A 22,878-nucleotide genomic window follows, 5' to 3' on the forward strand; every position below is an offset into this window, starting at 1 on the left:
TTTGAAGTCACACACTCAAAAAGATCAGAAGTGATACCTAAGAGCACTATGAAATGCTTGCTGCAGCAACACTCTGACATCATAAAAACTTCAGGGTTCCAAACACACAATAAGCCTCCAACACTCCCCATATATAGTGAATATATATATATACATCATATTCACTAACACATTCTAGGATCTCTTTCTATGCAAGTATCTTTTTTATGGCTAAATTTGTCGCCGATCTCCATGTTGAGTCTCAGCTAACATGGACTGACAATATTTCTCCCTGGCCTGGCTTGTTTACCCAGCCTAATTATAAAACCTATTAATCCATGTTTCTTTCAAAAGAATTATGTTTATGAAATCCCAACAAAATAGCTTGTGTATTTGCTGATAAATAAATAAATAAATACCCTGCAAGTGTATATCCCACATAATTAGCATACCTAGCATCTAAAATCATACAAATTCTATCTCATCAACAAGTCCAAGAACCAAGATAGAGTAATATGAGATTACATTTAGGTTTATTACTACCACACACACACACACACACATGTATATATATATATATCATTTCTTATACAACTATAGGTAGCTGAATAGTTTTGCAATAAACACACTAATGTAGTAGTATATGACAACGTAGACATAAATGACGGGAATTAGAAATCATCTAAAAATTTATTTTTTATTTTATAACTTATTGGAAGAAACAATAAGTTTGCCATTGATTGTAGGAGGGTAATCCAGCATACTCCAATCTTAGCAACTTGAACTCGATCATATCTAACTGCACACAAAATATTGATGGAGTCAAAGTAAAACAAAATATACAATTCCTTAGAAAAAATTGTTGGAAGATGCATGGAGATTTTATAATTACAAAAAGCATTTTGAATTTAATCATTTAAGAAAACAAAATTCAAAATTTTTGATATGGACTTTTAGATTTTTCATTTGAGAAGTGATTTGTGAAAGAGACTAATGAATAAAATAAAAATTCAAATAATTTCTCTTATTGAATTAATATGTACAGGTACCTTTTGATTAGTTTTCCTTTTCAAAAACTTTTTAGTAAAGGGACTCAAATCTTAACATTATGTTTGGGTTTTGAATTTTGTTGTGAGGTATCTATTTTATTTGACTACATGTTCAGATTTATTGTCAAGAGTTTTTTTATGAAGGGAAAGAACTAGAACGTATCATGTCTATCTTATGTTATGTGTTTTGTTTTGTTTTCTTACTACTACTACTACTACTACTACTACTTCTTCTTCTTCTTCTTTATTATTTTTTTATTTTTTAATGATTGGAATGATTAAATTTCTACATAGCATATTTGTCAAGAGAAAAAAAAAAGATTAAATAAATTTAGTTTATTTTACTTCATTTTCTTCTTTTTTTTTTTCATTTTCTTTTTATTTGAATTCACAATCCCTCCACAAATTCATGATTTTTTAACATAGCCTACACTAAGAGAGTTAAACCTGAACTCAAGTTGCACCAAGGTAGCAGAGAGTGTCCTAATAGGAAAATGGTTTGTTGCCTACCAATGATTCTACCAATTACTTGTCTAGATATATATAAATATACATTAAAAAGTTGTTAGTGTTAGGAATTTAGCAATATTATAATAGGGTATTTGATACAGATTATTTGAGTTATTTGCAATATACATATTTTTTATTTTAAAAATGTGATAGATTATTTAGTGAACCTTTTATTTATATATATTACAAAACCAAAATAATTTAAATAAACTAAAAACGAAAGAAGACTATTTAGGAGATGGAAGAGGGACCCTCCACAAATTCATGATTTTTTAACATAGCCTACACTAAGAGAGTTAAACCTGAACTCAAGTTGCACCAAGGTAGCAGAGAGTGTCCTAATAGGAAAATGGTTTGTTGCCTACCAATGATTCTACCAATTACTTGTCTACATATATATAAATATACATTAAAAAGTTGTTAGTGTTAGGAATTTAGCAATATTATAATAGGGTATTTGATACAGATTATTTGAGTTATTTGCAATATACATATTTTTTATTTTAAAAATGTGATAGATTATTTAGTGAACCTTTTATTTATATATATTACAAAACCAAAATAATTTAAATAAACTAAAAGCGAGAGAAGACTATTTAGGAGATGGAAGAGGGAGTGCTTTTTTATTTTATTTTATTTTATTTTTTTTGTTATCAACTTTTAGCTTACCAGTTACACCAAACATACAGAATAAAAGGAGCTTCTACAAAACTTCTATTTTGGAGTGCACCACATGCAAGTTAAGTTATTTTTTGTGATTTTAATACAACTTTCAGTCATAAGCAGATGGGCCACGATAAATCATAATTAAATATCACTTTAGATATAACCATTAAATTCTCCGGTTAAACCAAAATAACAATTACAGTAAGTCATAATTAAATTATAGCCAACATTACAACGAGTTATAACCAACACCAAAACGCATCATAATCTAATATCACTTGAGGTATTATCAAAAATTTCTTCAGTTATAACCAAAATAACATCTATAATTAATTATAAGTAAATAAGTCATAACTAATGACTACAAAAAGTCAAGCATATAATACATCATTTGTTAAAGTGTTATATAGAATTCCGTTATAAATATTGTGAAATATGTATATATATATATATATATAATATTCGAAAATTCTATGCTTTGGTTTACACTTTTGTGTCTTTGATTATGACCTGTTATCTTGTTAGTTATGACACATTGTGATATTGGTTATGAAATTATTTCGGTGATGATTTAAGAGTTCTTTGGTTATACCTAATGTGATATTTGGTTATAACTCAAAAGTTTTTATTTATTTATTTTATATATATATATATGATTCCCCTAGTATTGAGTTAGGTCGTTTGTGATAATCAAACTCACAAATAACATAACTTGTATATGGTAGCATTACCCTATATATATATATATATATATTGGGTAAATTAAGACGGTAGTCCCTGTACTTTACCTCTTGCGCCATTTTAGTCTTTGTATTTTCAATTGACTCGATTTTGACCCTAAATTTAAGATTTTATCTCAATTTGATTCAATTACAACTCTTAGCATTTTTTAATGAAAAATACACATATAAGTATCATGTGCCATATTCTTAAGGGTAAAATTACAAACTTACTCAACTCATTTAATTAATCTCAATCAATTTAGTGATTTTCCTATTAAAAAAAAAAAAACTAACAATATTATTAATTGGACCAAATTAAAATAAAATTTAAAATTAGGAGTTAAAATTGAGGTAATTGAAAGCGTATAGACCAAAATGACACAAGTAAAATATAGGGACCACCATCGTAATTTTATTTTATTTTTTTTTTTTAATAAAGGAGGATATCAACTTATTACATTCAGCTTATAAAATCATAACTAGACATATGATACACTTTTTTTTTAACGTGTTTATTATAAATTTTTCTTATAAATATTATGAAATTTATACATATATATATATATATATATATATATATTTATAATAAAGGATGATCAACTTACTTTACTCATCTAGCCAATAAAGGTTAGAGAACACTTCTTCGATGTTAAAATCACTTTCATCCACGGTTGCGCATTCCTAAAAGAAAAGAAAGTAAAATACATATAAACAAAAAATACATATGAAGCACTCCAGTTTAGTAGTCTCTTGTAAATGTTCAAAGATAAAAGAGTTCATCAACTAACAAAAATAATTAACCGTAAATCAAGTTGAAAAAGAAAGTCAACCTCTTCTTTCGGAAGTCGTTCCTCTAAATACTTATTGAGATCTTCTGTCCAAAGGCCTTCATTGCCACGTGTACTTACAAATATCTGTGACATGCGTACTTGTCCCAAAGTAAAGTTGTGCATATCCGGACACCTCTTCAGAACAACTCTGTTTAATGATGGCAAATTAAAATTATAGTTTGCATTACAAAAACTGTTGAGGTTTGGTAGATCTTTCAGTATTAGCCACTCCAACTTTGGGAATTCAATCACATCAATCACTTCCTTGAGCCCATCCTCTGTTGCTGCAATAACTTCTTCCATCACTGGACAAGACTCCAAATAAAGTACTTTAAGTTGTTGAAGAGCCATGGCGGTGGAACATGTGAATAGATTTCTCAAGAGGTAACATTTCTTAATTGTTAGGTATTGTAGGCTTTGAAGGCCCAGAATTCCATGGGGATCCTTGTTCCACAAACATGTCAATTGACGTAATCCATCCAATTCCATCATTCTTACTTCAATTAATGGCCTAACATGTTGTCCTTCTCCAACATTTAGCCCCTCAAGTTGAAAAACCTCTGCCACCTCACTACAATTTCTCACAATTAACTTGTCCAGATTCGCTACGTCTAAGAATTTTAAACTTATTTTGCTAGCCTGAAGATTCCAAGGATGTATCTCTCTTGAGTTTACACAATTATCGAGAACTAGTGTCTTCAACTTTGGGAAAGAAACCTGCAAAGATTCATTTAGTCATCTTGTTTTATAACAGAATGAAATAGGCTTGTATATTGGAATTCAACGTCAGTGATGATTGATGAGACATGTTTCTCATATTGATGAGCCAAAATTTTATTTTATGTGTGGATTACGAATTTAAGTAAAGATTTTTAAAAAAAAATTGTAAAAGCAATGTCAACAAAATATAAATTATTTTTTTTTTATTTCCCATTGTCTTTCCAAATTTCTATCCAAATTTATGATCAAAATGTTCAAAATAAATAAATATATATATATATACATATAGATTTGTGTATTAAAAATGATAAATCACGTAAATAATGATTAGCAAGTGACACACGCAATGCGTGTGCAATTCAGATAAATCAGAATAAAAATAAATAATAAAAAAATTAATATCATAATATTTATGTTGCCTAAGTGGTAAGATTGTTCTTAATGAAACTTAAAGTCTTGGGATCAAACCTGGATCATGCTTTTGAATTACAATTTTTTTTTTAATTTTAGGCTAGATAAAGCTACCACAGCATGACGTGAAGGCTTGACTAAACAAGACAAAAAATGAGATACAGATATCTCATAAAAGGTAGGTCTCACGTATATTTGGAGGTGTAAATCCTTATTATTTTTAATTATTTTAAATTTTCTAACATAATATATGATATTTTCTAAATTTTTGGGAGTGTGGTCGCCTCCCTCTACACCCCCTAGATCCATCCTTGGGGATCTCACCCTTTGTAAGATATCTATATTTCATTATGTGTTTAATTTTTTGAGTATTATTGCTTTATTCCATTTATAGATTAAACTTAACCTTTTGTCTCCTAAAACATTGTGTGGGAGCCGAGTTTTGACGATTGCAGAAAGGCCAAGTACATTCTTGGAAGCTTATTATGTGAACATCTCATTCGCCCCATCTTGCATCACTCGGAAGCCGAACATCCTAGTCGGTCGCAGAACTAGTTAAGCAAGGAGCCGAGTGGGAATTGATTCATGATGAAAGAAGCCGAGTGAACATTCACAGGGTGGATTGAAAGTGGGCCAGACCCTAAGGCCCACAGAACAAGTATATATAAAGGAAGGACAGCCAAAATAGAGGTATGAGTGAAAAAATCCAAGAAACTTAAGACTTAAGCAAACGTGAGATATATACTGACTTATCCGTCGGAGTGCTAATTCTGGCACCACCGACCGGAGTGTTCATTCCTTTTCAGGTGATTGGCTGAGGATCTCAGGTGTCACATTGGATTCAAAGAGTATTTCCAAACCACATCGCCACAATTGGTGCCATCTGTGGGAATTACTTCAGCACATCCATGGCGGGCGTGAAGGAAGATCCTCCGGCAGTCGCTGACGACCTTACACCACAAGTTGATACCACTCCAAGCAACCTACTTGGACCAGAAAACGTTAACGCACGAAGAGCTTTGAACTTCGACTCAGCTGCCCCGACCTCACCCTCGACATCAGGACGTGAGACAATGAAAGCAATTATGGATCAAGCGAAGCAAAACGAACAGAGGTTGGAGAACATGATGGCGGAGAATGAGCGCCTTCGACAAGATTTAGCCCTGGAGGTGGCAAAATCCCAACAGGTTGTGTGCCAAGATCCGGAACGACCTCTGAGAAAGGATCGTCGACGACCTCAAATTCGGAGACAAGACCGTAGCACTGATTCTGACTCATTATCCCCAGAATCCAAAAAGAAATGACGGGTCTAGGTCTCCAGTTCTTTCGAGGGGAGTCCGCGTCCAAGGACTAAACGAAGAAGAAATGATTCAGACGAAGAGGATCAACATGACCCCTTTGTGCGACGGATCGCAAGGGCTGTACTACCCAAAAAGTTCAAAGCTCCATCGTTCACCCTGTATGATGGCAAATCAGACCCCACCAATCATATCCGTCATTACAAGCAAGCCACGACATTGCATGCAAACGACGAGGCCCTCATGTGTAGAATATTTCCCAACAGTTTGGGACCATTGGCCGTCAGATGATATTATAAATTGGAGCCAGCATCCATTAAGAGCTTCCACCAGCTCCGAAAATCCTTCAAAGCAAGGTTCATCACCAATGAGGTCCAACCGAAGCAGGCCGATTCTCTCTGGGCAATGCAAATTCAATCACGGGAGACCCTACGTGCTTATTCGGCGCGCTATTGGGAATACTTTAATCTCGTAGATAATCCATGCAACGACTCCATGGCCATCACCGCCTTTAAAATGGGGTTACACCCTGATAGTGCCCTCCGTTGCTCCTTGACCAGAAGGCCCCCAAAAACAGTCTGGTCACTAATGAAGAAAGTAGAGGAATACTGCAAAGTGGAGGATGACTCCCTGCAGGTTAAAGCCGGACACATGGCAATTAGGACGGCCCCATCTAAGATCGTTCAGCCAATAAGTTCTATACCCTCGTAGAGCCCTGAACGACGGAGTCGGTCTAAACGTGACAGAAGACGAGATTCGCGCCGATCAAACGAACAATGTCCGCCACGGCCTAGGGAACAACTTCAAGTGGATAGCAAGCGCACCAGGTGCGCGGAGAAGAAATATACGGAGTTGTCGGAGCCAATTAGCATGGTTATGTCTAAAATTCAACATCTTTCATTCTTCAAATGGCCATCCAAGATGGTCGGACCACCTGACACGAGAAGACGGGATTGACAGTGCGAATATCATAAAGAGTGCGGACATGATACCGACAGGTGCTATGCCTTGAAAGATCATCTTGAGGAGTTGGTATAAGACGGTCGGCTTAAGCAACACGTCCGGAAGAATAGTTCCACCAAGACAATTGCTTTACGACAAGAATCACCTCCACTCAGCGTAATCCATATGATTTACACCCTGCCAACAGCTTCCGCAGTGTGTATAATTCAGTCGCATCCCGACCGCCAGAGGCAACTCACACTAGCGAAACGGCCCCATGAAGCACCAAGTATTTCTTTTGATGATGTTGATTTGGTCGGCATAACGCTCCCGCACATTGATCCCTTGGTCATCGAACTGCGCGTAAACCGATTCACTATTGAACGTGTTCTCATTGATCAGGGGAGTACTTCAAAAGTTATGTACTATAAGACTTTCATCAAACTCGGCTTCACTGACTTGTCCCCGGCTCATTACCCGTTATTCGGTTTCAACGCTAATTCAGAATACCCGTTGGGCAAAATCACATTACCAGTTCGGGCGGGCTCCCGATCAGTGGATGTTGAATTTTTGGTTGTCAAGCTTCCCTTGCCGTATAATCTCATCATGGGACGAACCTGGCTGCACATCATGCAAGCTATTCCAAGCACCTACCACCAAGTACTTCGCTTCCCTACTGAACACGGCATTGAACAAATTCGTGGTTCCCAAAAATTGGCACAAGCGTGTTATCTTCTTGCCGCAAAAACACCAAGAGAGCTAGAAGTGAATTCTATTGAGGTACCAGATCGGGAGAACCTCGACAATGTTGGGCGGCTCCCAAGTGAAAAGGCAACGGAAGCCTTGGGCCGAGTTGAAATTGATAGGAACCCTGACAGGTTCTTCATGGTCAGCGGTTCCCTAAATAAAGCTGACAGGCAACAGCTGATTTCCTTCTTACTCGGCAACTTGGATGTATTTGCATGGTCGCCGTATGAGATGCCGGGGGTGGATCCGTCCGTCTCTCAGCACCGTTTAAATGTTGACCCCAAATGTAAGCCGATTATTCAGAAAAGTCAGCAGTTAGCCGTAGAGCATGCTGCTGCCGTTGTTGAAGAAGTTGATCGATTGCTTGATGCCGGAGCAATCTGGGAAGTGACCTATCCTACATGGCTGTCAAATACAATGGTGGTAAAGAAGAAAAATGGGACTTGGCGTGTTTGTGTGGATTTCACGGATTTAAACGAAGCTTGCCCCAAGGACTACTTTCCCCTCCCTAGAATAGACCAACTTATGGATGCCACGGCACACCATCAACGTATGAGCTTCTTGGATGCCTACAGGGGCTACCATCAAATTGCCATGCATCTGGAGGATCAAGAAAAGACTGCATTCCTCAGCCCAAGAGGAACCTACTGCTATAAGGTTATGCCTTTCGGGCTGAAGAATGCAGGGGCAACTTACCAAAGATTGGTCACTGCCATGTTCAAAGAGCAACTCGGCCATACTATGGAGGTGTACATTGACAATATGGTGGTCAAGTCCAAAAAAGAAAAAACTCATCTAGCCGACCTGGAAGAGACATTTGGTATTCTGCGCAAGTACAAAATGAAGCTAAACGCCTCCAAGTGTGCACTTGGGATCGGATCTGGAAAATTCCTTGGCTACAATGTTAACCACCGCGGAATCGAAGCCAACCCGAGGCAAATCACAGCAATTCTAGAACTCAGCTCTCCTCGGTCGATCAAGGAGGTTCAAAAGCTGATGGGGATGGCTACTGTACTCAACAGGTTCATCAGTCGATCCACAGATCGCTACCGACAATTCTTTCATACCCTTCGGCAGACCAAAGCTTTCGAATGGACCTCCGAGTGCGAAGCCGCTTTGAGCGATTTGAAGACTAACCTCTGATCAGTTCCACTTTGGACAACACCTTCGGCAGGTGATCCTCTCATTTTATATCTGGCAGGTTTCGATCAGGCCATCAACGCCGTACTACTAAAGGAAGAACTTGGGGAACAACGGCCAGTGTATTATGTAAGCAAAGCAATGGTTGACACCGAAACACGTTACCTTCCATTGGAAATACTCATCCTTGCTCTCGTCATGGCAGCAGGAAAACTGATGCATTACTTTCAGGGGCATACCATTGGGGTATCAACGGATTACCCCCTTCGGTCAGTACTTCGAAGTGCAGAGGCGTCAGGGCGCATTTCGAAGTGGGCTCTCGAACTCGGCCAGTACGATATTCAATTTCTGCCGAGGACCTTAATCAAGGGACAAGTGCTTGCCGACTTTGTCGCCAAATTCACTGGAAGCCTTACCGAATTTCGGTCTAATCAAACTCAACCGAAGCCGAATTGGAGGTTATACGTCGGGGACTTATGGCAACTGTACTGTGACGGGGTATCCAACCAACGTGGTTTTGGGGCCGGCGTTGTGATCATGGCTCCCGACGGGTCAATAATTGAACAGGCAATCAAACTCGACTTTGAAGCATCAAACAACGAGGCCGAATATGAAACCTTGCTAACCGGCTTACGAAATGCACATCTCCTTGGTGCTCAGTGGTCGCTTGTCTTTTGCGACTCAAAGTTGGTCATCAATCAATTGAAGGGAGAGTATGCAGCCAAAAATGACCGTATGGCAGCTTACATGAAAACGGAAAATTCCTGGCTGGCCAAATTTGACCATCATGAATTGAACCAAATAACCCGTGATCAGAACACACATGCAGACGCCCTGGCTTGCTTAGCCTCCGCCATTAACTTAGAGATTAAATGGACAATTGAAGTGGGATTCATCCCTGAGCTGAGTATTGGCCCTTCTGAGGCAATCCAGGTCAATGTCATAGAATTAGGTCCGAGTTGGATGGACCCTATCGCTACATTCCTATCTTCCGAACAACTCCCGCCGGATAAGAAAAAAGCGCACAAGCTACGAAACAAAGCACTGCGATACTACTTGGATCCGCGAGGAAAGCTCTACGAAAAATCCCTCTCCGGTCCATACCTAGAATGCGTCCATCCAGATAAAGTCGAGGAACTCCTGGCTGAAATACATGAAGGAAGTTGCAGTGCCCATTCTGGTAGGCGTTCTTTGGCTCATCGGGCTGTGACTCAAGGGTATTATTGGCCGAAAATGAAAGCTGAAGCCGAATGTTATGTCAAGAAATGTGAACAATACTAGAAGTTTTCCCCTTTAACCCATTTGCCTGCTAAAGAGTTAAGCTCTATAACCAGTCCTTGGTCGTTCGTCCAATGGGGACTTGACATCACCGGACCATTGCCTCGCACCCCGAGCAACAAGCGATTTTTGATTGTCGCGATGGATTATTTCACAAAATGGGTCAAAGCGGAGGCATTGACACACATTCGAGATAACGATGCGAAGCGTTTTGTATAGATAAATATCATAACACGATTCGGCATTCCAAGGGAACTTATTTCTGACAACGGTACCCAGTTTGATTGTGGTGTCTACTGAGAGCTTTGCAGTAAGTACATAATTCGACCCTATTTCTCCACCCCAGCTTATCCACAGAGTAATGGCCAAGCCGAAGCCTCCAACAAAGCCATTTTGGACAGCATTAAGAAGAGGCTGGAGAAAGCTAAAGGCAGATGGGTCGAACAATTGCCGAGTGTATTGTGGGCTCATCGCACTACTCCGATACGGTTCACTGGGGAAACGCCATTCGCTTTGTGCTTTGGAAATCAAGCAATCATGCCCTTGGAGATCAGCCTCCCAACCTTGAAATCAAAAGCTTTTGATATGGGCCGAAACGACATGATGTTGGCATTGGATCTAACTCTAATTGAAGAACGAAGAGACTGTGCCCTTGCGTCCATGGCACGATACCAGCAGCAGCTCGCTAAGTCGTATAATCAACGAGTTCAGCTACGCCGCTATGTACCAGGCAAATTGGTCCTGAAGAAAGTGCTTCCAGTTGCCAGGAATCCGGCTGATGGAAAATTGGGTCCCAACTAGGATGGCCTCTATCAGATCGACTCAATCACGGGAACAGGGGCATATCGGCTCAAAGACATGTTTGGGAGAAATCTTCCACGCCCTTGGAATTCCTCGCATTTGCGTAAATTCTATCATTGAACCCAACTTGTGGGGCATGATACCTGTTTTGAGTGATTCACCATGTATACATTTCGCTTTTGCAATACAAAGTTTGCTATTTACTCATTGTGAAACTCAATTCAAAAGTCTCCCGAATAAAGACTCCGAATTCGGAGCGCCCTTCGTGCATGACACGATTGGCCAAGATTAAAAAGCCTCCGAATTCGGAGCCCCATCCATGCAGGTCACGTTTTGGCCGAACAAGACTACGGATTTGGAGCGCCCTTCGTGCATGACACGATTGGCCAAGATTAAAAAGCCACCGAATTCAGAGCCCTATCCGTGTAGGTCACGTTTGGGCTAAATAAGACTCTGGATTCAGAGCGCCCTTCGTGCATGACACTATTGGCCAAGATTAAAAAGCCTCCGAATTCGGAGCCCCATCCGTGCAGGTCACGTTTGGGCTGAATAAGACTCCGAATTTGGAGCGCCGTTCGTGCGTGACACGATTGGCCAAGATTAAAAAGCCTCCAAATTCGGAGCCCCATCCATGCAAGTCACGTTTGGGCCGAATAAGACTCCGGATTCAGAGCGCCCTTCGTGCATGACACGATTGGCCAAGATAAAAAAGCCTCCGACTTCGGAGCCCCATCCGCGCAGGTCACGTTTGGGCCGAATAAGACTCCGGATTCGGAGCGCCCTTCGTGCATGTCATGAGTGGCCAAGACAAAAAAGCCTCCGAATTCGGAGCCCCATCCGTGCAGGTCACGTTTGGGCCGAACAAGACTCCGGATTCGGAGCGCCCTTCATGTATGACACGATTGGCCAAGATTAAAAGGCCTCCGAATTCAGAGCCCCATCTATGCAGGTCACGTTTGGGCCGAAAAAAACTCCGAATTCTGAGTGCCCTTCGTGCATGACACGATTGGCCAAGATTAAAAAGCCTCTGAATTCGAAGCCCCATCCGTGCAGGTCACGTTTGGGCTGAATAAGACTCCGGATTCGGAGCGCCTTTTGGGCATGGCACGTGGCCAAGATTAAAAAGCCTCCTAATTCGGAGCCCCATCTATGCAGGTCACGTTTGGGCCGAATAAGACTCCGGATTTGGAGCGCCCTTCGTGCATGACGCGATTGGCCAAGATTAAAAAGCCTCCGAATTCGGAGCCCCATCCGTGTAGGTCACGTTTGGGCCGAACAAGACTCCGGATTCGAAGCACCCTTCGTGCATGACACGATTGGCCAAGATTAAAAAGTCTCCAAATTCATAACCCCATCCGTGTAGGTCACGTTTGGGCCGAACAAGACTCCGGATTCGGAGCGCCCTGCATGCATGACACGATTGGCCAAGATTAAAAAGCCTCCGAATTCGGAGCCCCATCCTTGCAGGTCACGTTTGGGCTGAATAAGACTCCGGATTCGGAGCGCCCTCCGAGCATGTCACGAGTGGCCAAGACAAAAAAGCCTCCGAATTCGGAGCCCCATCCGTGCAGGTCACGTTTGCACCGAATTCAGATGCCCGTCGTGGATTTCAGGACTGGCTGAGTTAAAATGACTTCAAATTCGAAGCCTCATCACTGAACAACACTTTTGGGTCGAGTTGTCATTATAATTCGACACGCGTGCCCTGTGTAATTAACAAGCATAAACGCATTTGATGGAAGATAGAAAAAGATTTATAATATGTTTACACATTAAATGAAATAACATGCCGACATGTCAAATAATTCGCTTTATTAGATTAATAATGCATAATTCGCTACTAATCTACGACAGAGCATTACAATATGTTTAAATTCTATTTGGCTTCCCCTTCATCGTCGCTCTTCTCAATTTCAAAAGCCTCAAAGGGAAAGTGACAACTCTGATATAATGTCGACGCCTCGGAGAGCCTCTGCTGTGGCGAGCTTTTCCTTAGTGTTCTCTATCCTAACTTTCCAACCATCGTGGAAGCCTTTTTCATAAGCCTTGCCCTGTACGACCTCCATTGCAAACATGCTCACCGTATCACGGTCGGCAAGTGCATAACTGATAAGCCGTTGAGTCACCCTTTCTTCCACAATCAGGTTAGCTTGTCCGGTTGGTTGTGTCTGAGCGGCTTTGACCTTCCTCAGCTCACGCTCAGCCGCTTCCGCGCGAGCTTCTAAATTTTGAATACATTCATCTTTCTTCTCTATTTCACGTCACGCGGCATGAAGGCGCATGCTGATTTCATAGGCGGTGTACAGCCCTTACACCGCTCCATAAATGCCCTCTCGAAACACCTCGAAGTCAGGTCGACCAACCATCGACTACTGGACTTCTGGCGGAAAAATCTGTCGTGCAAATTCGACTGCCACGTTGAAATCGTGGATGATGGAGTCTGCCTTCGTCATCAGTTTGTTCTTGACGAAAACTGAAAAGCTCAATGGGCGTGGAGGTTCACTGGCCTGACTTCGCGAATGAGGGGAGCTCTCCCGTTGGCGCTTCTCCTTTCTCGGTGACCTGCTTCGTCGACACGGAGAGTGGCACCTCTCACATGCTGCAGATGCCCTACCTCCCGTACGGGGAGGTTCGCTACCTCGATTCATTACTGAGTCCAGCTCAGCCAGCGTTCTACCCTCTCCCTTACTGTTAAAGAATAGTCTAGTTGACATTCACACTCCTCCGGCCACGTCCGACGGACAGAGTTGAGTTACTTTTTGACACACAATTGGAATCTCCTACTCCATTTTTAATCACTCAGGAGTGCACCGCACTCCCGAGGCGACCTCATCAATGCCCGCACTCCATAGGCTACCGACATTCAGCGTTCTAGTTCATAACGGGGCAAGGGTAGATTCATTAATCTTAATGGCTACCCTTCCAGTATCTTTGCAAACTGCAAAAATACTGAAAGTTCTCAAAGACCGCTAGAGCGAACAAAGGACCGCTCGAGCGAACTGACCAAAATCTGGGCAACAATTCTATTGAAAAAAACAACTCATAACCTGTTCCAAACGCAACAACGACATCTAAACAACCAAACTCAACAAGAAATAGAATGAATAAAGATATGAACAACCATTCAAGAATAGGAATCCTGGATCCAAAACAATAAACGGGTTGGGTCTAAACCAAAATCATTATAACCTTCCACCCTTAAGGAATTTCATCCCTGAAATTTAAACAACACCACAACACGCACATACACAATCACAACCACAACAATGCTTCCCAAAAGCCATAACACCACAAACTACTCAACCATGACCACCTCATTCTCAATAGTAATGCGATAAAGTAAAATGAAATTCAAGCTATAACCACGCAAGGAAACTCATTAAAATCACTTACGACGCTAACACTTAACAAGGTACAAATAACACTTCAAGTGAGGAAATTCAAACACACATCACACTCAGTTATTTCAAACCCAAAAGCACCTCCACTCATAAAACCACCCTAAATACTCTATTCACTCAACATCTTCATCTTTCCCTTCACATGACGACGTAGACATTTCCAAAGCAAAACCTCTCAAAAGGCAAAATTTTAACCCACAATAACCCAACTACGCCGAGGAACACAACCACACACAAAAGAGAATAAAACCATTCCTAGTACCCATCATGAATTCTAAGTTCCAACTTTTACTATATAAACAAAGCTTGCCACAACAGGCACACCAAAATTCTGGAATTGAAAGCAACCAAGACCCATCATAAACTTTTGTTCCTGTTTGTCTTGTTTGCCACAAAAACAACACCACAGTTATGCCAAGACCCAAACCACAGCATCTACAAGACAACTCCCGAAACCAACCTCGGGCTACCCGCCCACACAAATTCAAAATCTCCTTTTTACCTAGGTGCATTACACAAACCCACTACCAGTTTAAAACAACTAAATTTCCAACAAGAAAAGTTTTAGTTCCCAATTTCCTTTCCAAAAGACTTCAATTGATAACGCTCCCAACCATCACTCGACCCATGACACAATCATTTCAAAAATAAAATGGTAATCTTGTTACGACATAGAAATAGAACACGTCAAACATGACAACAAGAAGTTAAACAACAATAGAAAATCACCCAAAAATTACATTCCATTACCACAACGATGACATCCATCAACCACCCGTAACTACACCCTTTCCAGCAAAACAAGCTGCCACAATCGTCTCCACCTAAGGACTAACAACACTGATCAAAACTCATACCCGAATAACACTCTAAACAAATGATCTTAAGATATACACAAGATTAAAAACACCTGAGGATTAATTCGCCCCGCTTCACGAGAATACCAAGAAAGGACTACACTCACTATGCACTGAGCCAAATTTCTACCCTAGGTATCGGTCACTACCTTGACTTTCCTCAATAACAACACACTTGAACTCTTTATCATCCACTACCTCAACTCACCGCCTTCCCTCAAATCCAACGCCTCTTAGAATTTCACCTCATGAACCTAAAATTCACACTTCTCAAACTTAACTAATCATGAAGAGGTCTAAACAGCTCACATACTAACAAACCATCCACACGTTCTTATAAAGAAAGGACAACTTAACCAAGCCAAAAAAAGGAGTTTGCACTCAATCTCGAACGTACAAAGGATCCTGTCAACCTAGGACAAAAGGTCACTTTAACACGTACTCGGCTCTTATAATTACTTTTAATACTTCCCTTAATTCTCCTAGTGTCTCACTACCACCCAACTCAAAATATACCTATGATATGAACTGCTCTACTATGAACTATCATACCTCTTGATTCTAATCAAACAAGGAGTCAACATCCCGAGATCACAACCCTCACTACACGGATACAAAGTACTCCTATTCCACAGACAAAGCTTGCAAAAAGGACTCTACATTTAGTACAAGAAACACACAACCAACCACATCAACACACTCTCGCATACTGCCAATATATGATAACTACCACAAAACGAAACTAACTGCCCTTAATAGACTAGGAAGAAATTTCCAAAAATGAAACTCAAGGCACCTTCACGTCAATCACTCTTAACTACTCCAAACACCAATACTACCAACTCCTAATGACCTGATAAGGAATTCTTAAAGATGTACTAAGGACACTGATTCATCTAACTCACTTCTTGGTATGATAACAACAACACCTTACCCTACACCGACCCATTAGACTCAAACACTTAATCTATGCAACCACTCTCCTCTCTTAGCACCAAAACAACAATATTACAACACCAAACACTCCTATATGTGGTTCTACAACCTCTCCCGCACCCTCTTAAGTTTGAAGTGGACTTCTCGAGGCCAAAACAAACAACTCCCCTTCGCAGAACAATATACACCCTCCAACTCAAATCACATACAACCACACCGCACCACACTGAAGACCGATAAGGTCCATGATAGGCTCACTACCCACACCAATCCACATGCATACACTGCTCCTATCACTACAAGACACAACCGTCCTACTCTCCCAAGAAGCCTCCACTGCAATAAATTAAAACTTATACTTTTATCCTAAGCCAATAGCCAACATCAACTAAACTGAACATACTCACTGGTATAACTCCACCCTCACAATGTCCCAACTAGTCACAATGACCCTCAAAATACCCGTCTTCCATAACCAACTCTAACGTCCACCTATTCTAAATCAATTTCAACCAAACACAAATTATTTAACATAGCAAACAATCTCTAGTCAAAATAAGGCTCTGTGGCCATCACATTCCCAAGTCAAAATGCAATAGTTCATACCCATCAATATGAAGATTTCCAAATTCCACAACTCATCACATTAAGGAAAACTCAAAATCACTGCCTAACTCATAAAAATAAACAACCCACCATACATACGTATATAAACAAAAGTCATAATATTACAACATTCCACACTTTACAGGTTACAAAACAAAACGATCACATAATACTTACAACCATTTGCCCTCCAGTCACAAAACAAGGTATAACCAAAACTAACTACCCAAAACAGCCATCCCTCCGCCAACACCACTATCACCTTTCTAACCAGACTGTCGAGACTGGTCATTCTCAACCCTCGAAACACTTCCAGAATTCTGACGCCAAGAACAAGAGCAACAGACGTGACCCAGCTGGCCACACTTGAAACAAACAGGAATCTTCCCACTCTGAGGATAAAAGTTCGACCATCCAAAGGCTCTTGAAAACTGGCTTACTCGATTTTGGTATAGGCATCACCCCTGCCTGGACAGATAAGGTTGAACCCGACTAGATTGCGAAACACCCAAAGAAGTCCATGATTTCGTACAAAAATGCCTAGTATGACCTGATTAATTACACCCCGAATACGTGACTGGCTCGAAGTCTGAACTGTTAAGGATCCCAATGACTGCTCCTCTTGTGAGCACTCGATCACCCCAAGTCCTAGTTGGCTAGATGATCTCATTAGTGTAACTATTGGTTAGGGCAACAACTTTGCCCTTCTCCTTTGGTTCTTATTAGGTCTACCACGACTCCAAATTGCAGGAGTTGCTGATGTGGCCTCCTCCCCACCCTGACCCATGACCAGGACTGAGGCCTTCAAGTGGGCCGCGATTTCCACAAGCACACGATAATTCTTATGCCAAGACCCGACAATCATTCCCCAAACGTCATCACATAACTTACTCTCAAACTCTGCACAATAAAGCTCCTCAGTTTCTACCAACTCTGGTGCAAACCTCGACAGTTTGGTAAACCATGCCTCAAATTGTGCCAAAGGTGTAATACCTTGGCGCAACTCCAAAAATTGCTTCCTCAATTCTTCCTGTGTGGAAGGAGGAAAGTCGTCACTTCCTTGCCTAAACATCTTAATCAAAACAAACATAACAAATTTAGCACACTTCTAATGGTTCCCCCCAACAAAATCTCATACACTCTAGCATTAAAAACACAATGCATTCCACATTAGTGCTTAGCCAAAAACTGGTTGTGGTAAGAACCACTTCCCACGTACCCTAAGTATTCTAACCCGATACGCTCTAATACCAAGTTGTAATGTCCCAAAATAAATAGACATTCCACTCCATTATAATATTGCTAACATGCAGAACATAACAACAACATGATTATACAACATCGCTTCCAATACATGCCTCAATACATTCTTTTAGTTCTACAACATGAATTGCACCCATAATGAATAAAACTAAATTATTAAAAGTTAATGCCTTAAAGGCTACACATTTCTAGGGCGTTGCCCTATTACAGCAAATGAGTTGCAACTCAATACAAAGAAGCCCGTGGCTTAAATTACAACAATAACCAAGAAAGCAATGAATACGAGCCTCAAGCTCCAAGGCCCTCACAAGACATCACCTTGGCAGAGGCACCCCAGTTCACCTAAAAGTGGTTTCCCTCGTAGGGTGAGCATGAAGTCCAATGGAAATAAACTTAATGACATAAAAGAAGCATAACAATGTCATAAGATGTATGCAGATGAAATGTCATGATAAAACATGCAATTTTCCCTCTTTGAAACAATGTAATGCAAGATTTCCAAAACATCTTTCCAAATCAACAATATTCTTTCCAAACAATCAAGTGGTAAATATAATGAATAAATCTCCAGAGCCAATGTTCATAATAGTAACTATACAAGTCACTATGCCATTTTTATCAGTATTAACCGGAAGGCTCGACACCTACCACACGGATTTTAGGTCTTACACAAAAGACACACAAGCCAACTTAATTCTACTTTAACACCCCCTCATAGCTTCACCATTTCATTCCCCTTTCAATGATACAATACATGTATCTCAAAACAATAATACATTTTTCGAAACATTGAAATCTTCAATTGCAAATTCATGATATGTACAATGCAATGTATGATTTGTAAATATTTCCATTCCCTAATCCACATGCAATTTCTACAACTATCAATACAACCCTCCACCAGTTGCCAAAACAATTGTCTCTAATTAAAAGATAACAACAATAATAATATTCCAAAATCATAACCAAATCGGAATCCCAATAATTTATACAAAAATCTCATGATTCCAAAAACATCATTCACACTCCTCGCGTGTCTTGTGAATCTCCACCGAAAATATAAAATTTTCTCAAAACCATTCATATCGTTTCCAATAAAACCACCATTTCAAAGAAGTAAATAATACTCGGTATTTTCTTATAATTTCAAAACATTTCTCAACCAAACCTCATTTCAACCAAAATCCCATAATGATTCTAATTCCATTCATTTTCATAAAAGCATAAAAAACCCTAGTTTTTTTATTAACCTTTGAAAACCCATTAAAACCAAACGTTTTCTTCAAAAATACATAACACAACAACCACTAGGTTATCAATCCCAAACCACAACTTAAAATAAGTGTTTTTTTCTCAAATTTGTGCATTAATAAATATATATATATATATATATATCCAAATCCTTTTTTTTTTTTTTTGAAAACTCATAACTAACAAAAATAACATATAATGAAGCTACACAACATGCAGACCGTTAAGAAAATCCCTACCTCAACTCCAGAAGAGGAGAAAGCCCAAACACCCAAAACTCAACGTTGAAAAAAACACGAACTTTTCAGATTAAAATGAAGCCCTAGGTGAGCTCTACCTTTTTCTCCAAAGGACAATGGTGAAGAGATCAAAGGGCGAGGGTGTATTTGAGGTTTAAAGGTGAGTTTTAAAGAGAGAGAGAGAGAGAGAGAGAGTAGATCTAGGTTTTCCAAATGTTTAGAGAGAGAAAGAGATGAAAAAGTGATCCAAAAAGTGACTTTTACAGACTGATCTACGCGCAGATAGCTCGAGCAACCAAAACATCGCTCGAGCGACCAGACACAAAAAGTGAGACTGTTCGGGTGAGCAAGTTACCGCTCGAGCGAACAATGACACCCTCTCAAAAGTTTTGTAGACAGAGGCTAACCGCTCAAGCATAAGAAGTGAAAATCCTAAGTGATTCGTGATTAGATCAAGATTAAAATATTTCAATTTCCAATTATTCAAAACACACAATCTAAATCATCAAGCACTTACGAAAGTGATTTAGACTGTTGTTTTCAGAATAAACAATAAATCGACACAAATGATTTTTACGTGGAAAAACCACAATTGAAGAACCTTCAATTGTAATCAAAAACCACGGGCGAAACGCCACTAATCAATTCACTACTGAAGAAAGAAAGATTACAAAGATAACACACAAATTACCCAACTCAGTCAATTTGTCTTCAAACCTTCTGTAACTCTTTCACCAAGCCTTCGTCTCGGAACTGATTAATCTGAAGTTTGAATCCACAACTTCACTTGTCGAATCAACGACTACGTACAAAATCAAACTCCTTTGAAACTCCACGTTTGAATCTTCGGAATCCACTGAAGAATAACACTCTTGTATGTATTCAATCAATCTCCTTGATATGTGCTTGTCAATTCATGAGTTTAATACTCACTCAATTTAACAAGGAAAACTCACAAAAATACTCCAGAAGAAAACCTTAGAAAACCTCAAAGTAGATCTAAAAAACCTAATCCTAGTTTTGGAGTAAAACAAATACTTATAGAAATCCTGGACTGTGAAGCTCGCTCGAGCGAAGCTTCTCTCGCTCGAGCGAGAACCTTATCTCGCGTGAATTCTATAAGTGGCTTCGCACGAGCCACGCAACCTACGCTCGAGCGTACAATCAACTCTTTTAGGTTTTTATGCAAACGCACTTCTTTGCTCGAGCCACGCAAGCTTCGCTCGAGCGCACATTCATCCCTTTCAGGTTTTTTCCAAACGCAGTCTTCGCTCGAGCGAGGACTCTTTTGCTCAAGCAAGCAAGACAAAACAGCACAGAAATTTAAAACTCAATCACATAAGTTTGTTCGCGGGATTGACAAGACTCAGGCACCTAACAAGAAGGATCGCTCGAGCCAAGACCACTCGAGTGTAACAAACACTGCTCGAGCAACGAACACTACCCTCCCAGTATCTTTGCAGACTAATACGGGAAGTTCTCAAAGACAGCTCAAGCGAACAAAGCACCGCTCGAGATAACTGACCAAAATCTGGCCAACAGTTCTATTGAAAGAAAACAACTTCCAACCAACGCCAAACGCAATAACAACATCCAAACAACCAAACTCAAGAAGAAATAGAATGAATGAAGATATGAACAACTATTCAAGAATAAGAATCCCGGATCCAAACTATAAACGGGTCAGGTCTAAACTAGAATCGTTATAGTTAATTTCTTATTTAGTTTATCTTCATTTTCTAGGCATATCTATTTAATATTCATTTTCTGGGCATGTCTATTTAAGTTAAGATGGTAAAACAAATCAAGTTATTTGAACTCGAAATATGATATCCAATATTTAAATATTTTTTTACATATCCAATATTTAAATATTTTTTTAAGGAACCCCAAACCAAGATTAGGCAAATTACAATTTTGGACATAATTTTAGCCAAATAAAATCATATTAAGATTCATATTCAAAATAAAAATATAGTGTTAAATTTAGAATTCATACATATTTTTGTTTGGGTAATAATGTAATTTCCATCGTAGGCCCCTAGCATGGCCACCTTCAAATTATTTTACTTTTATTTGGATTTGGATAGAAAGAGAATATTCAAATAAGTTTCAAATTTAAAATTGTAATTGAAAAGGAATTTTAATTTTTTTTTTTGGGTGCACACTTTCTCATGGACAGGGTTAATAAAATAAATTAGGAAAATCAAACCTGGTGGTTGAACAAGGGTTGTGCTTCAAATCTTGTAGGCCAGTTGTAGAAACTTTTAAGGCTCACCAACTCGGAAAGTCTAAGAGTTGTTAGTTGAGAGAACATGATGATATCATTACTGGTGGTTCCTTTTTCTTTTTCTTTCTCCGCGACTATTCCTTCCATCTTTGGACAATTTTCTACCTTGAATCTTTTCAGATTTTGCAATCGTGGGAGCATATTTAACCAAACCACATGAACCAATTTCTCACAATTAGAAACCTCCAAATCTTCAAGTCGGCAGGACTTTGATTCGTTTTCTGTGGCCATGAGTAATCGCTTCTCCCATATCTCTATTATGTTAGGCAATTTCGAAATTACCAAATTCTCCAAGACGGGGAAATCAACCTGTAAAGTAATTTACAACACTTGTAGTTAGTGACAGTTACAAAATTGTGGATAAGCAACAATTGATAATTGTAACCGTTTCCAAATGTGTGCTTTGATCATGCATGAGTGGAAATGAAAAGCAATAGACAAGCAAATTTACAATTGCATATCTCCATATTCTTTTCAAATATTTATTATATTGCTTAATTATTAACTATGCACCTTTTTGTTATGACCTCTTCACATTGTTTTCCATCATTCATCATTATTTTTCTATTTGCCTTAAATAATTTGTGTTCCTTAATCTTATTTGTTATTTTTTTGATAAGGCAAATTATACTGTAGGTTTGAGTATTAGACCTACGAAAAGGAAGAAAATTTTATTTTAAAAATTCACCACAGTGCCTTGATAATTTTTTATATTGATAGTTTCTTATTTAATTTAATATTCATTTTCTTGGCATACCTATTTAAGTAAAGATGGTAAAACAAATCAAATTAGTATGAGATCCAGTATGATATCCAATATTTAAATATTTTTTTAAGGAACCCCAAACCAAGATTAGGCAATTACAATTTTGGACATAATTTTAGCCAAATAAAATCATATTAAGATTCAAATTCAAAATAAAAATATAGTGTTAAATTTAG

General features: G+C 39.2%; 1 protein-coding gene across 1 annotated transcript in view; it reads right to left on the reverse strand.

The window, feature by feature from the left end:
* Positions 1–487: 487 nt before the first annotated feature.
* LOC114256712 (uncharacterized) overlaps positions 488–22,878 on the reverse strand; it is a 65,836-nt gene continuing 43,445 nt past the window's right edge. Inside the window, exons 13-16 of the mRNA XM_082879381.1 lie at positions 21,859–22,245; positions 3,757–4,473; positions 3,532–3,607; positions 488–778 (exon numbers count right to left, since the gene is read on the reverse strand). Of these exons, the coding sequence (XP_082735507.1) occupies positions 3,533–3,607; positions 3,757–4,473; positions 21,859–22,245 (1,179 nt within the window). The 3' untranslated portion in view covers positions 488–778; position 3,532. The remainder of the gene's footprint in view (positions 779–3,531; positions 3,608–3,756; positions 4,474–21,858; positions 22,246–22,878) is intronic.

Source organism: Camellia sinensis, chromosome 7, assembly GCF_055761805.1.
Source record: "Camellia sinensis isolate YWXY chromosome 7, ASM5576180v1, whole genome shotgun sequence".
Lineage (NCBI taxonomy): Eukaryota > Viridiplantae > Streptophyta > Magnoliopsida > Ericales > Theaceae > Camellia > Camellia sinensis.